The sequence below is a fragment of the Danio rerio genome, chromosome 15 (assembly GCF_052040795.2).
Source record: "Danio rerio strain M-AB ecotype USA chromosome 15, GRCz13ab, whole genome shotgun sequence".
Lineage (NCBI taxonomy): Eukaryota > Metazoa > Chordata > Actinopteri > Cypriniformes > Danionidae > Danio > Danio rerio.
The window spans coordinates 33,071,278-33,086,577 of NC_141035.1; the positions used below are offsets into that span (position 1 = coordinate 33,071,278).

A 15,300-nucleotide genomic window follows, 5' to 3' on the forward strand; every position below is an offset into this window, starting at 1 on the left:
TAGCCCTAAACCCACATCACAGGAAGCCTGTGTCAAATTTTGAATGACAAAATACTGCGTTAAATATCATTTTGTTTTAAATTACAAGGACACAAGACATTTCATATAATTTATATAATATTATATAATATAATTATATATATATATATAAAGTGTATAATTTATATTATATAATTAATATAAGTTAGCTTAATCGATTTGTGTTGACGACATGAAGAAATTATGTGGAACCCAGCATTTTTTAACAGGGCTAGTCCTAAAAACAAACAAACAAAAAATGCTCTTCATTTTTTTTTTCTGGGAAAAAACATTATGTATAAGTTACAAACTTAAAAAGGCCATCATCGTCTTGTAATACCCATGTCATTCCATATCGTCAACAAATTTGTATCCTGATATGTCACAAAAATAGGTACTCACGCATTTACACCAAGGTCTTTATTTCACAATCTGTAAACTTCACCAAAATCTCCTCGGTAGAAACACAGAAACAATCACCCTCTCTATAATTCATTATTTTTTAACACACATGTGTTGCCTTTAACCCTTTAACTGCCTGATCCATCAAATAGTTGACATATTTTAACTGTTTTAAATAATGACTGTTAAAGTCATTTAAAGAATAACTGTTTTAAATAATGGTTTACACAGCATTATCAAACATAATCCAGTTGGACTACTTCACTTGATTTTGGCTTTATTGTAAAAAAAGAAAAAGAAAACATGTTAAATGACAATCTGGAATATTTTATGATATACTTAAAAATAAAAGTGATTCAGTATTCAAAAATGTTTTATTTTGATTATGTTTTTAAATAAATTGGTCTCACAATTCATATTTTTTCATAGTGTATGTATTAATTGTATTGTATTAATTACGGTACTTTTATCATAAATCGACATATCAATCATTTGGTAGAGGTTTATATTTTAGAACTTCTGGGATGTGTTGAAAAAAATGCATTGAGTGTGTTAACTAGCGACACTAAGAGTTAAAAAATGCAATCCATTTTTTTTTCTTGGTGGGGCAGTTAAAGGGTTAATGGATAGGACAGTAGAGAGGACAGCATGGGGAGAAAACCTTGAGGCAGGAATTAAACTTGGGTCACCGTGAGCACCGGAGTGCAAAATTTTGATCTCTTTTTGCTCAATATATTAATAAACAAATCTGCTCTCATTTTATCAACAAAGAAAATTGTTAAATATGTTTTTCACAACTATTGACACGACTGTTTTGTAGCGTATTTATCTTTTGCTTGGGAAAAGTTGGGAAAGCATGGTTTTATCCCCCAAAAAACATCTTTGTTAAATATGTGTGCCACAATTATTGGCACCGCTCTGAATTCATATAAGCTCAATATTTTTTTTGGATTTTTCCATTGATGTTTGATTTTTTTAGTAAACCTGAGTAACTAGAATCACAATGTTATTTGACCATTACTTCCTGTTTCTCAGGGCTATAAATAAAGCAAAACAAACATCAAACTCACTCCGTCATACTCCATAATGGGTCAGATCAAAGAACAGCTGTGATTTGCAGCAAAATGTTGCTGAGCTTTACAAAATGGGAAGTGGCTTTAAGACAATAAGCAAAAACACTGAAAATGCCCTTTTCACCCATACTGGCAATCATTCAGAAAATCCAGTCAACTGAAAGTGTTATGAATCAGCCTGGAAGAGCATATCACTGTGAGAAATATCTTCAAGAATCACAGCTGGAAAAATGCAGAAGATTGGTTTTGGGGTCAGAAAGTGTCCAAAACTAGAACCCAACATGGCCTTGATCACCACAAATAGTTTGAAAGGGTTTCAAGAAAAAAAAGACTATTTTCATCCAACACCAAACTCAATCAGCAGGTTTTTTGTTGTTAATAGTTTGAGCCAAAGAATTTTTTTCACAGTCTTCTTAGCACTGTAATATTCTCACCAGAGACAAAGAGGAGAGATGAATGTAGTCTAGACATATGCTGATATTTAATAATACAATACAGTATTTGGAGCTGCTCTTCAGTTCATCAGCCTTCAACAGTCAGTGTGATAACATGGACACCAACACTCTGATTAAGATTTTACCATGTAAACGAAGAGTTGTGATGAACCTAATCGAGCTAAAGTCATAATCGTAGTCAGCAAAAATCAAATAAAGACATGTGGAGTATTCCTATTAGATGCACAGACAAATTGTAAACACCTTAATCAAACTATTACCATCATGTAGGCCTTTTCACAGCATTTTGTGACAGGATAGCCCATACACACACGACTGTATTTTCTGCACAGAGTCAGTACAAATAGTGGAAAGTGGAGCTGCTGTACTGCAGCTGAAGTCGGAAAGTTATAGCATGTAAAACAGAAACATGAAAGGAAAATTCTAAAAACAATTCACATTAACACAATCATATTATTGGCTTTTTTAGATTAAGGTAAATTATCAATTACTGATGTCCATGTAAACATAGTCATTGTTATTTACATTAAACTCAACTGAATCAGTTCAATGGGCTCTATGCACAGCTATTGTTTTTCAGCCAATGTTAAACTTCCGGTGAAAGGTTTATGTGACTATATAAAATTGTATAAGGTTCTTTTACAGCATCGACATGGTAGTGTAATTAAAATACAATTAGTTAAATAAATTTGAGCATTCATTAAGTTGTTTAGGCATAATACGATATGATAGACTGTGTGAAATCTAGCGCCGTCAGGATCAGCAGGCTAGCGCAGAAACTCCATTGAAAATACTGGGATAAAAAATATATATTTTAAAGAGATAGCAGGGAAAAATGGAATTTAACGCAGTGATTCTTGTCCCTCTGAGATCCACTTTATATTGTACTATATATCTATCAGGCAGTGAAGATCACTACTTTTTAAAGAAAACATCTTCAACGTGGCGATTTTGTAATGGAAGGACAGTTCACCAGAAGCCGTTGAGCTGGCTGTCTGAAAATTAAAGTCCATTTGCGTATACCGCTTTGAACTAGAACTACACCAGCATACTCATCTGCCTTCCTGAAATGCTGGAATGTTCCACGATCTAAAATTGTTGGGGTTTTTTATTCTCTTTTCCTCTTCTAAGTTGAGCTTGCTCGACACAATCTGTCAAGGTGGCTTGGCTCGACAAAATATTGTGATAATAAACATACAATGATGTTGTGATTGAGGGCTCTTCAAAATAATACAGTGAATAGTTACTTATTATTTAATCTTTTTGACCGCCTTTTAACAAATATTCTGATTGTTATTGGTCGTGGTGTTCATGATAGCACCGAAGACTTCATAGGCTATTAATCTTTTTCTCATGCTAATCTGGGTTATGACGTCAAAAAGATTGATTGAGAAAATTCAGAATCTTTGTAGGATTCAGAATCTTTATAATTAACATAATTTCATTCAATTTAACTGACGGTTAAAGAAAAGGCTTGTAAATGGTATGTTAATCTTGAAGGTCCTGTGAAAATTTTAATATTTTTTTATGTTAGTTTTAGTCTTTGAGTTTTAAAGATATCTATAAGCTAGTCTGCTCCAAATTATTACATTAAGAAATGTCTACTAATGAAATCTTAATATTTGGGGTTACTTTATAAGCCTTTCACAATTTAATTTAAAACATTTGTTTAAAATGTACATCAAAAAAGTAAGAGTTAAACTTTAGCGATTATTCCAAGAAAATATGTGTTTAATGTAGTGTCAAAACACAAGTGTTAAAACCAGTAACTTTTTTGTTTGCTAGTAGGACACCTGACATGTTTTAAACTGAACATTTAACGTCATTCATAATAAGAAACATACTGTATAGCTTCAGTGTTTTGAAGCGACACAAAGCTCTATTGCATCTTAGAGTGAAATGGCAGCACAGTTCAAAAGTCTGTTTATGTGTCAACTGGATTAGATTTCAGAGCAAACCAGAAACCTGTAGCGCATGACAGATCTGTCGGTTTCATGTCAATAGAGTTTGTGTCCGTTAAATGGCTGATGAATGTGTTTTGTCCACAGGATTGAAGTATCTACACTCAGCCGGCATTTTGCACAGAGACATTAAACCTGGGAACCTGCTGGTCAACAGCAATTGTGTGCTAAAGGTTAGTGAAATACTGTTTACAATTTATGAAAAAATCATTTTTAAGTAATTATTTCAAATAAAAAATATATTAATTCATACTAGTTAGACTTTTTATTTATTTATTTATTTATTTGTTTGTTTGTTTGTTTATTTTTTCTGTTTTGAGTGTTGGTTTGATGCCTTTGTATGGTGATTTCAGATCTTTCTTTTACTAAATACATTTTAATTGAATTAACTTATATGAACAGTATCACACGAGTAGCAGTGCGATGTGGCTGTACTGTATATCGGCACTGGTGGGAGGCGTGTGTGCGTTACTGTCCCACCAGATGATATACAGCCACATTACACAGCTAATCGTGTGATATTGTGTTTATGGAACAGCTTGATGGCATAATCATGTATATAAAAAAGAAAATCAAATACAGAGAGTCTAAAAAACGTTTTGTTTAATGAATTGGGATGTTACAATAATTAACCCAGAAAAAAACTGCGCAATCACTACTAGTGCTGTTGTGTTTGTGATAAGGAAAAACGCTAAACAAATCCAGGCATTTCCTCTTTCTTTTTGCCAACACAGCACACATTCCTGAAATGCTAGTCCCATCTTACACTCAATATACTACAGTCTTATGGTATAAATACAACACTGTGACATACAAAAGAGAGAGATCGACTTAGAATATCACTTACCTGTTTTATAATGATTTGATCAGCTGTAGTTAGATGCCCCAAAAGTACATTATGTTGCCTAACAGCTGCAATATGTCAAACTGTAGATTGTACTCTGCTTGTTGCTGTATGTGGGCAGAGTAATACACAAGGTTGAAGGGTGAAGAGGCTGGTCGACTTCTGTTACTGGCAGAATATCGCAAAAAAATAAAAATAAAATAATTATATATATATATATATATATATATATATATATATATATATATATATATATATATATATATAAATTAGTTGGCGTTAATGCGAGACTCTTATCGTGCGATATAAAATATCGCCATTAATCTATTCTCAAAGTTGGGTCTATTTTGCGCTAGATATGATGACTTTCACCTTGATATATTAGCGCGTATGTAAGAAAAAACACTTCCGCATTTCGCGATGTGTGTGTGTTTATGTGTGAGTGTGTGCTGTCCTTTAATAACAGACGCGTGTGGATCTTGTCGGAAAATATGACGAAAGGTCCTAAAAACTACTGTGTTTACTTCAATAATGCCACTAATATGTGCATACTCCACATGTCTTAATTTAATTTCTGTTTAGTTCAGTTATGACTAGTCAGATTAAGGTGATCAAAAATCGCTGTTTGTAGCTTATATAGGCCTACAGTTCAAAATTCCTGTTTAACTAAATAAAGAGTTAGTAAACACAAGTACATCTTATTGAACATCATTTCTTTTCATCACCAATTATCATAGTAGAACAGTTTCTCAAGCAGTTTGTGATGCATTTTGGAAACAGGAGATGAGCCCCTGGTATAATGCGCCACCTGGCTTGAGAAACCCGTTCTCAAAGACTTATTATTTTGGTAGCACACATATTCTGAATGCCTTCAGCAGAATTCAAATGAGCCATTTTAATCTAGATTAATCTAGATTAATACCAAGATTAATCTAGATTAATCTTGATTAAAAAAATGAATCTATGCCCACCTATAATATAAATATATACAAAATATAAATATACTTTCAAAAACTTCTTCTTAAATGCAATACATTTACAAGTCTATACAATATTATACTGGAGATGTGAATGTGTCACTTTTATATCTGGTTATTTTATTGCATAACACTGATTGCTTTAAACTGTAATATACAGTATATTTACAAAATCAGTTCAGTTTTAATCTTTAGATATTTTGTCATTTAACATGTAAATCATTTTTAATGCTTAGTGTAATATTTAATTAATTATAATTATAAATATCAAATGTGTATATTTTTTATTTCTTTTTTTTTTTCTTCATTTTTTAAATTCCTATTCATTAAATAATCCTGATTCAAAATTGATGATGAAAATCTTGATCATCATTATTGGAATATTAAAATAATTCAGGATCATGTGACATTGACAACACAGGCTCTTTCTAAAAACGTAGTCCCATGCATTTTTTTAAATACATACCTTCCTGGATCTCCAGAAATGTCCACGGGACTAAGTTTTCAGAATGAGCCTGGGTTGGACATTAAAGGCTAGAGAAATTATGCACTTTTCTATTAAGGAGAAAAGTGTATTTTGAAAATAACTAATTTAATATATCAACTATTATTACTGTTATTATTATTATCATTATTAGTAGTAGTAGTAGAAGTAGAAGTAGAAGTAGTAGTATTGATGCCGAATACATTCATTTTGTGTGAGACATTTGGGAGTCTATATTATTCTCTCTTCCTTTGTCTTTGTGCTCTTCTGTTTTCCATCATTAAATTCTCCAGCCTACGGCCCTTTATTGTGTCTTTCTAAAAGCCAGGACTCTTCTTAAGTCTGTGTCCAGTCTTGATCTCCACACACACACACGATCTGGCTCAGGGGCCCCTCTGGGATTGATTCATCTAGCCAGTTCCTCACATAAATCTTCATTTTGGATCCCATAGAGAAAAGCTCAGCTGTAAGAAAGAGACACAGGGCTGATATGGGAGATCTAGAGAGGTGTACAGTATGTGCTTGAGGGGAACATGTGAATACATTTTGCAGTTGGACCACAGAGAGGGAATCATTTAGCTTGTGCTGCTTCATTTAGTCCTTAATCCCCGTTTCCCAAAAGGAAGAGCATTTTTCCTCATTCAGCTCAGATGTGCCAGACTTTATCTTTGACTCAGATGTGCTGGAGTCTGCTTTGATGAGTCGATCAGATTTGTTTCATTTTATCTACATAACATGTTTTTTATGTTAGCATGTGTTGTGTGAAGGTGACGCAGTAATGCAGTAGGTAGTGCTGTCGCCTCACTGCAAGAAGGTCGCTGGTTCGAGCCTTGGCTGGGTCAGTTGGTGTTTCTGTGCGGAGTTTGCATGTTCTCCCTGCGTTCACGTGGGTTTCCTATTAGTGCTCTAGCTCCACCCCCGGTCCAAAGACTTGCGGTACAGGTGAATTGGATAGGCTTAATTGTCTGTAGTGTATGTGTGTGAATGAATGTCTATGGATGTTTCCCAGAGATGGGTTGCCGCTGGAGGGGCATTCGCTGGATAAAAAAAGTATTCTGGATAAGTTGAAAAAAGAAAGAAAAAGAAAAAGAAAATTAATGAATGTGTTGTGTGAGGCTCCTAAATATGCAGGTGATTCAACACAAAATCAATTTAACACAAAATAGCAGTTTTTTTAATCTGATGGGAAATCAGACTCATCGGGCCAGGCAACGTTTTTCCAATCTTCTATTGGTGAGTCTGTGAGAATTGTAGCCTCAGTTTCCTGTTCTTAGCTGCCAGGAGTGGCACCTGTTGTGGTCCTCTGCTGCTGTAGCCCATCTGCCTCAAGGTTCGACATATTGTGTGTTCAGAGATGCTCTTCTGCATACCTCGGTTGTAACGAGTGGTTATTTGAGTTACTGTTGCCTTTCTATCAGCTCAAACCAGTCTGGCCGTTCCCCTCTGACCTGTAGCATCAACAAGGCATTTGTGCCCTATTTTTCTCTTTTTTTGAACCATTTTCTGTAAACCCTAGAGATGGTTGTGCATGATAATCCCAGTAGATCAGCAGTTTTTGAAATACTCAGACCAGCCCGTCTGGCACCAACAACGATGCTACATTCAAGGTCACTTAAATCATCATTCTTCCTCATTCTGATGCTCGGATTGAACTGCAGCTGATCATCTTGACTATGTCTACATAACTAAATGCATTAGGTTGCTGCAATATGATTGGCTGATTACAATTTTGTGCTAACAAGCAGTTAGACAGGTGTACCTTATAAATTGGCCGGTGGGTGTAGTGTATATATATATATATATATATATATATATATATATATATATATATATATATATATATATATATATATATATATAAATATATATATATATATATATATATATATATATATATATATATATATATATATATATATATATATAAATGTATATATATTCGACTGCATATAAATGAATAATGTGCATTTTAATATCATTTAGGAATATAAAAATATTATACTGTATTATTTAATTTAGAATTTATTGTATATAAGTAATACTCTGGTTATACTCGAGTTAATATTTATTATTATCACAAATATTACTTACAGCAAATGTGTTTTCATAATAATTTAATTTATTTCATTTTTCTTTAGGCTTAGTTCCTTTGTTCATCTGGGGTCACCACAGCGGAATGAACCGCCAACTTATCCATCATATGTTTTTACACAGCGGATGCCTTTCCAGCTGCAACCCATAACTGGGAAACACCCACACACTCTTACATTCACACACATACACTACGGTCAATTTAGCTTACCCAGTTCACCTGTATCGTATGTCTTTGAAATGTGGAGGAAACTGGAGCACCCGGAGAAAACCCAGGTGAACATGGAGAACTCCACACAGAAATGTCATCTGACCCAGGCGGGGCTTGAACCAGCAACCTTTTTGCTGTGAGGCGATCTTGCTACCCACTGCGCCACCGTGACACTTCATAATTTCACTTCATAGATTTTAAAGGATATTTTGATATTTCCAATTATCATTCTTTATTCGATTTTAATATTAATAAATGCACAGAGAGCTGACTTTATAAACATAAACCTAAGTGTTTTCATTTGTTAGTAGCCACCTAGCAACACCCTAGCAAGCAAACACATTGCAACATCTTACCAGACTATCATGTTTTCTATAAATGGTGTTATTTCTATTTGCATGGAAGAAATGGACACCGGAAATCAGTCCAATAAAGTGCATGTTCAAGCTTTATTGCAGGATGTGAATTTGTCTTGTGGGAGCTCCTGAAATCAGGCCACTGGGATGAACAGGGTGGAGCTCTTGAGTAAATTGTTAGTAATTCATACTAAGCCCTTCTTTCCTTCAAGAGGGTGGAGAAAGCAGGCACAGATATTTTTCTCATTTATTTATTTCCTAGGAGCGCTCAAGCAGCTCAAGATGATTGGAAATTGGGTTTTGTTTTTATAGAGCTTTTATTGTTTATCTCTGTGGTTAAAATGTGAATGAGCCTCTCCAGCTAATTTCGGTCTTATTGTGGGATTTATTAAAAAGGGGATCTTCTCATTTCTGTCAATATATTTACAGCCAATGCAATTGCACTGGATTTCTGAAAGCACACCTTCATAAATAGATAATAGTTCAATGACAGAAAAATAGGTAAATGTGCCTCCATCATAAATAATGTGGATGCTTAGTGACTCACTGAATTAATATTTAAATGTTTATTTTTATACATACATTATAATAAAAAAGTATTCATTTTTTGTAATTATTCATTAATAATACATACAGTTGAAGTCAAAATGATTAGCCCTCCTAAATTATTAGTTGAATTTTGCTTATTTTTTTCTCAATTTTTTGTTTAACGGTGAAGATTTTTTCAACACATTTCTAAGCATAATAGACTGTCGCTCCACAGCAAGAAGATCGCTGGTTTGAGTCCCACCTGTGTCAGTTGGCATTGTTGTGTGGAGTTAGCATTTTCTCTTTGTGTTGGCATGGGTTTTCTCTGGGTGCTCCGGTTTTCCGGTCATAAGATAATTGAATTGAATAAAATTAATTTGCCCTAGTGTATGAGTGTAAATTAGTGTGTATGGATGTTTTCCAGTACTAGATTGCAGCTGGAAGGGCATCCGCTGTGTAAAACATATGCTGGATTAGTTGGCAGTTGATTCCGCTGTGGCGACCCCTGATGAATAAAGGGACTAAGCCGAAGGAAAATCAATGAATGAATGAACATTAATGAAAATTTAAATATAAATATAGTACACATTAACTGAAAGGATTTATCTTTTATAAATAAAGTATATTTTGTAAATTATTAATTGATATTAATATTAAAAATAAAATGTATATTTCATTTGTATTTTATATTATTATGTTTTAATATTATTGTAATATTTTATGGAGTTTGCATGTTCGCCTCGTGTTCACATGGGTTTCCTCCGGGTGCTCCAGGTTTCCCCCACAGTCCAAAGACATGCGGTACAGGTGATTTGAATAAGCTAAATTGGCCGTAGTGTATGTGTGTGAATGCAGTAATGTATGGGTGTTTGCTAGTGTTTTGCTAGTATATCTGCTGCGTAAAACATGCTGGATAATTTGGTGGTTCATTCCGCTGTGGCGACCCCAGACTAACAAAGAAACTTAGCCAAAAAAAAAAAAAAAGAAAATTAGTGGATTATAATGTTAATATTTACATTTAAATAGATTATGTAATTATTATCCTTTGTATTTTAATAATATAACTAATGAAAATATAAAAATCTGTAAAGTACACATTAATTAAAATATTTTATAATTTACAATTGAAAGTAAAACTATACTAGAATAAATTTTTATTAGTATTTTAAACATATATAAAAATAGGACACCCTTTGAGCTAATAGTAAGTGTAAATAGTAAGAAATAAGCACTTTATTGTCATTCACATGTACGTATAAACAAAACAAAATTTCATAGCATTGGCTCTACAGTTCCAATTAACCCAGAAGAGGAGTGGTGTCACACCGCCCCGTAGCGTTCGCTTATAAAAATGAAATGCAGCCATACGTACCTCCGGCTACGTAAATCACGGTCTCCAGAAACACCCGCGGGGCTACGTTTTCAGAATGATCCTGGGTTGGTTCAGTGGCGTAGCGGACGGGCCCGCAGGGCACGCACCGCGGGGGGGCCCCGCGTGATTAGGGGGCCCCGCGTCGTCGTGATTTTCAATAAACTCTTGGGAACAACTGTGGTCGGAACCAAAGTTCACACGTCTGTGTTCTCTGAACACCTCTCAAGCGGTGGACTACTTCATTCTGATTGCTTGCAGCCAATGTTGCCAACTTAGCGACTTTGTCACTATATTTAGCGACTTTTCAGACCCCCCTAGCGACAAATCTAGCGACTTTTTTGTGTGTTATTGGAGATTTTTTAGACTGTCATTTGTCCATACTGTACCGTCCCTACTCTTCTCAATGAGCTGCGTGTGATGCCGCCGGCCCCTCCCCCGCCTCACAGCACTGACAGGCGGCCCAGTCAGTCCTCGTACAGCAGCCTCTCCCACCTGCAGCTCGAGAGCAGATCACCCCTCTGCGTACCGACGACAAATGATTTAGCACAGGCAGTGTGAAGGTTTTTCCCTTGTACAGTCAAACCGATCTACTTCTACTTTATTTTAACAATTTATTTGGACCGTTTATTCTTTTCTTGTTCACAAACACAGATATTTTAGTGACAGTTTCTGAACTTTATGAGTTTTGAACTTTCTGAGTTTATTTCATATGAGAGATTACTGCACATTCACTAACGTTACACATCTATAATGATATACTGTATTCAAACAGCAATAAATTTAGTTAAATAAACATGCTTATATAAAGTGTAGTGCAATTATAAATACCCCTTTATTAACCATAGGCTGTTAAACAGAAACGGTAGAACGTGAAGACGTCAGTGATATGCAAATTGACGTATGACGTATCCCCCCCCCCCTTCATCAGGGGCCCCCGTCAGCGATCCCTGCAGGGGGGCCTCCGCATTTTGCGCTACGCCACTGGGTTGGTTCCAACAGAAATAACCCTAGACAATAAATAGTATAACATAGCAAAAAATAATAATTTTGTAAATGTTTAATAATGTTGTAAACTTGTTTTTCAGATCTGTGACTTTGGCCTGGCGCGGGTGGAGGAGCTGGACGAGTCACGTCACATGACCCAGGAGGTGGTGACGCAGTACTACAGAGCGCCGGAGATCCTCATGGGGAGCAGACATTACTCCAACGCCATCGACATCTGGTCTGTGGGCTGCATTTTTGCTGAGCTGCTCGGCCGACGCATCCTTTTCCAGGCCCAGAGTCCCATCCAACAGGTATTCACCTACGCTCATCTTCTGCTCCATCTGGATCTCAATGCAGAATGTAGTCCTGTATTGAAATTTTTTATTGTCCCTGAAGTCACATGATTGATCTAGGAAAACGTTTTGCTCACAATGAGTGCATTTGCTAACAAAGTCTTACACAATAAGCCCACAATGCATATAGGCATGTAAAAATGTATTAACAACTTGAAAGTCGGTGTAAACTGGAGGTTGCTAGAGATTTTTATTTCAGTATGATTATGTATTTGCAACTGAAATGGAATATTGAGTTGGGGGTGGAGGTTTATTTTTGAACTCCTACTTACATTTACATTTAGTCATTTAGCAGACGCTTTTGTCCAAAGTGACTTGCATCTAGGGGAGGTCATTCCGTGATTCAACTAGAAGAGACAATACACGCAAGAAGTGCTAATTATAGAAGGTACTGTTAGTGCTCAAAGAATTAAGTGCTAGATTAAGGAATGTGGAGTGATTTTTAAAGAGAGAAGAGTGTTTCTACGGGTAGTTTGTCAACCCCACTCACTTGTTTTGATTATAATAAAGTGTTTGGTGCAAGTGGGCAAAAACTTGTGTCGGTTAAAGTGTCGGTTAAGAGTCGTGCGGTGTGGTTGGGTGGAAAGAAGACAGGGTCCTGGTTTTGTTTACAGGAGTTCAGGTGATCACAGAAGAGATGGGTTTTTAGTTGTTTCTTTCTCTCGCAACAAAGTAAAGCTGTGGTCACATTTAAAGTTTGAACATAGGGCTGGGCGATATGGCAAAAATGCAATCTCGATAATTATTTTCCAAATTGAACGATAACAATATACAGTTGAAGTCAGAATTATTTGTCCCCCTGTTTATTTTTACCCACATTTCTAAACATAATAGTTTTAGTTACTCACTTCTAATAACTGATTTATTTTATTTTTCCCATGATGAAAGTAAATAAAATTTTACCAGATATTTTCAAGATACTTCTATACAGCTTAAAGTGACATATAAAGGCTTAACTACTTAAAGTGACATACAAAGGCTTAACTAGGCTATCTAGGCAGATTAGGGTAATAAGGCAAGTTATTGTATAATGATGGTTTGTTCTGTAGTCAATCTAAAGACAAATAAAGCTTAATGGGGCTAATTATTTTGACCTTAAAATGTGTAATAAAAGCTAAATTCAAAGGGGGGCTAATAATTCTGACTTCAACTTTTAATGTGAGTCGTTAATGCTTCCAGATTTAAGAGTACCCCAACAATGACTGAAGCCACAAAAATAGAAGGTCCGTTAATTGGCGAAACATATTTTCGGCTGATAAGTTTTTGGTGGCTAAAAGTTAATTGCATCTCTAATATCAACACACTTTAAGATTTCCATTGTTGCACATTTCTGCAGTGTGATTGGCTCTCAGATCAATATAGAGTAAAAAGTCCAGAGCTTATCATTAGCTGCTTTTCCACTATCGTGCCAAACCGTTCTAAGAACACTTCGGTACGGTTACGGTTGTTTCTCCACTGAGCCTGGAACGGCGCGACACGATTACAAACCGTTCTCGGCCCGGAATTCTCGGCACGGTTAGACAACCGTGCTGAACTGTGCTGACAGATTCTGTGTGTTGACGTCGCGACTCGGTTGCTAAGCTACCACAGCTGGCTCAGCAGAAGCGCGCTAGTCATCAGACATCCTCAATAAACTACAGTACATTTAATATAAAATAATGATCCAGGTCTAAACGATACAGTTTGAAAAGGGTTTTAAAACCATAGCGTAGTCTTTGGCAGAGAAGTGAATAACTCATCACATTTTTACGAAGATATTTTATTCATTAAAGTTATTATTTTATTGACTTTAATACAGACCCTTCTTCGCCTGCCTGAAAGTGAGTTTATTGCACGCAGCGCTGTATTTCACAGCACAAAACTCGCTCTGATCCGGGAGAGGAGAGACATGCCAGCGACTTGCGCTGCTGACTTTTTTTTCCTGCTGCGCATCGAATAAAGCGAATAAAGTCACGCTTTGCATCGTCGATGTCCAAATTCCACAACAACATCACTATATCCATGGAACACGAACTTGCAGACTCTTTTAACAACGAGGAAATAATTGCACTTTTTAATTCAAAGCCAGGACAGCTTGTTAATACCGGCGAGACCACCTGAAGGACGGCGTGTTCGTGTTGTAATGTCGGCCGTCCAAAAGACTTTGCTTGAAAGCTTTACGGAGCGGCACTGTAACTGTCCAAGGTACTGTTGTATGATTTATATTATAGCATATGCACTAATAAACAAGTCAAAAGAATGAATGAATTAAATAAATATGGATTCTTAAATGTCAGTATTGCTTTTACTCAAAAATATCAATAGCTACGTTTTGACAAATGTTTTATAAAAATAAAATGAGCAATTTTTATCATTTCAGCTATAGGCAATTATATGATTCAGTTTTACATAAGTTATATGACATTTATGAGGCATGTAACATGTTTCTGTGTTTTTGTTTTTTTGTGGTGATCTTTAATATAGCTATGCAAATATTTTCTAAAACGTCTAGCAATAATTCGCCTACAGCTTGTTAGTTAATTATGAACACAAAATTATTATAATAATAAAAATAAAATGATTAAAATAAAAAGATAATAGAGCAGCATTTTGCTAAATATAATAGTGCTTTGTATGCTTTAAATCCTGCAATATATGTGTTGATTCATATTCGTTTTTTTTTTCACTTGCTGCATTCGTTATTTAATGTTTGAATAGTAAAACAAATAACAACCAGCGCTTAATTGGTTTCATTTTACCATCAAAATGTAGTATATTTTATATCATTATCAACTTTTGATATAAAAACGCAGTGTAATTTAATTAATTGTTAAAAATGAAATAATTTATGTGCTGTGTTTTTGTGAAAGTGCCCGCTCACCTTTGACAAGGCCTGTCCAAAATTATATTTCTGCCACTATAATGCAAATGCACTATTATTGTTGTCTTATCATTGTTTATTTTTCTGTTATGTTCAGAGATTTTAAATATTATTTATTTCCCCTTCAATTATTTTCAATCATCACGTTACATTTTGGTCATTTTCCCTCCAAATAAAATTTAGCCAGAGCTGCGCAACATATAAATAAATAGGGGTGCACATTTAGAATAACAGTGTTTAGTCACATATGGTTGCTTTTGCTTTTATGAAAAAAAAAAAAGTTTCGGCTCTTATTTAACTTTAATTGAACAAAAGGAGCCGTTTACATTGC

The 15,300-nt window shown here is 35.0% G+C and overlaps 1 protein-coding gene and 1 long non-coding RNA gene across 2 annotated transcripts in view; one reads left to right on the plus strand and one right to left on the minus strand.

Annotated features, from left to right (window-relative positions):
* nlk2 (nemo-like kinase, type 2) overlaps window positions 1-15,300 on the plus strand; it is a 148,667-nt gene that overhangs the window by 95,887 nt on the left and 37,480 nt on the right. Inside the window, exons 5-6 of the mRNA NM_001113485.3 lie at window positions 3,997-4,082; window positions 11,858-12,067. Coding sequence (NP_001106957.3) covers window positions 3,997-4,082; window positions 11,858-12,067 — 296 coding nt within the window. The remainder of the gene's footprint in view (window positions 1-3,996; window positions 4,083-11,857; window positions 12,068-15,300) is intronic.
* Window positions 1-15,300, minus strand: part of LOC147840660 (uncharacterized) — a 190,423-nt gene that overhangs the window by 84,327 nt on the left and 90,796 nt on the right. The window lies entirely within an intron of this gene.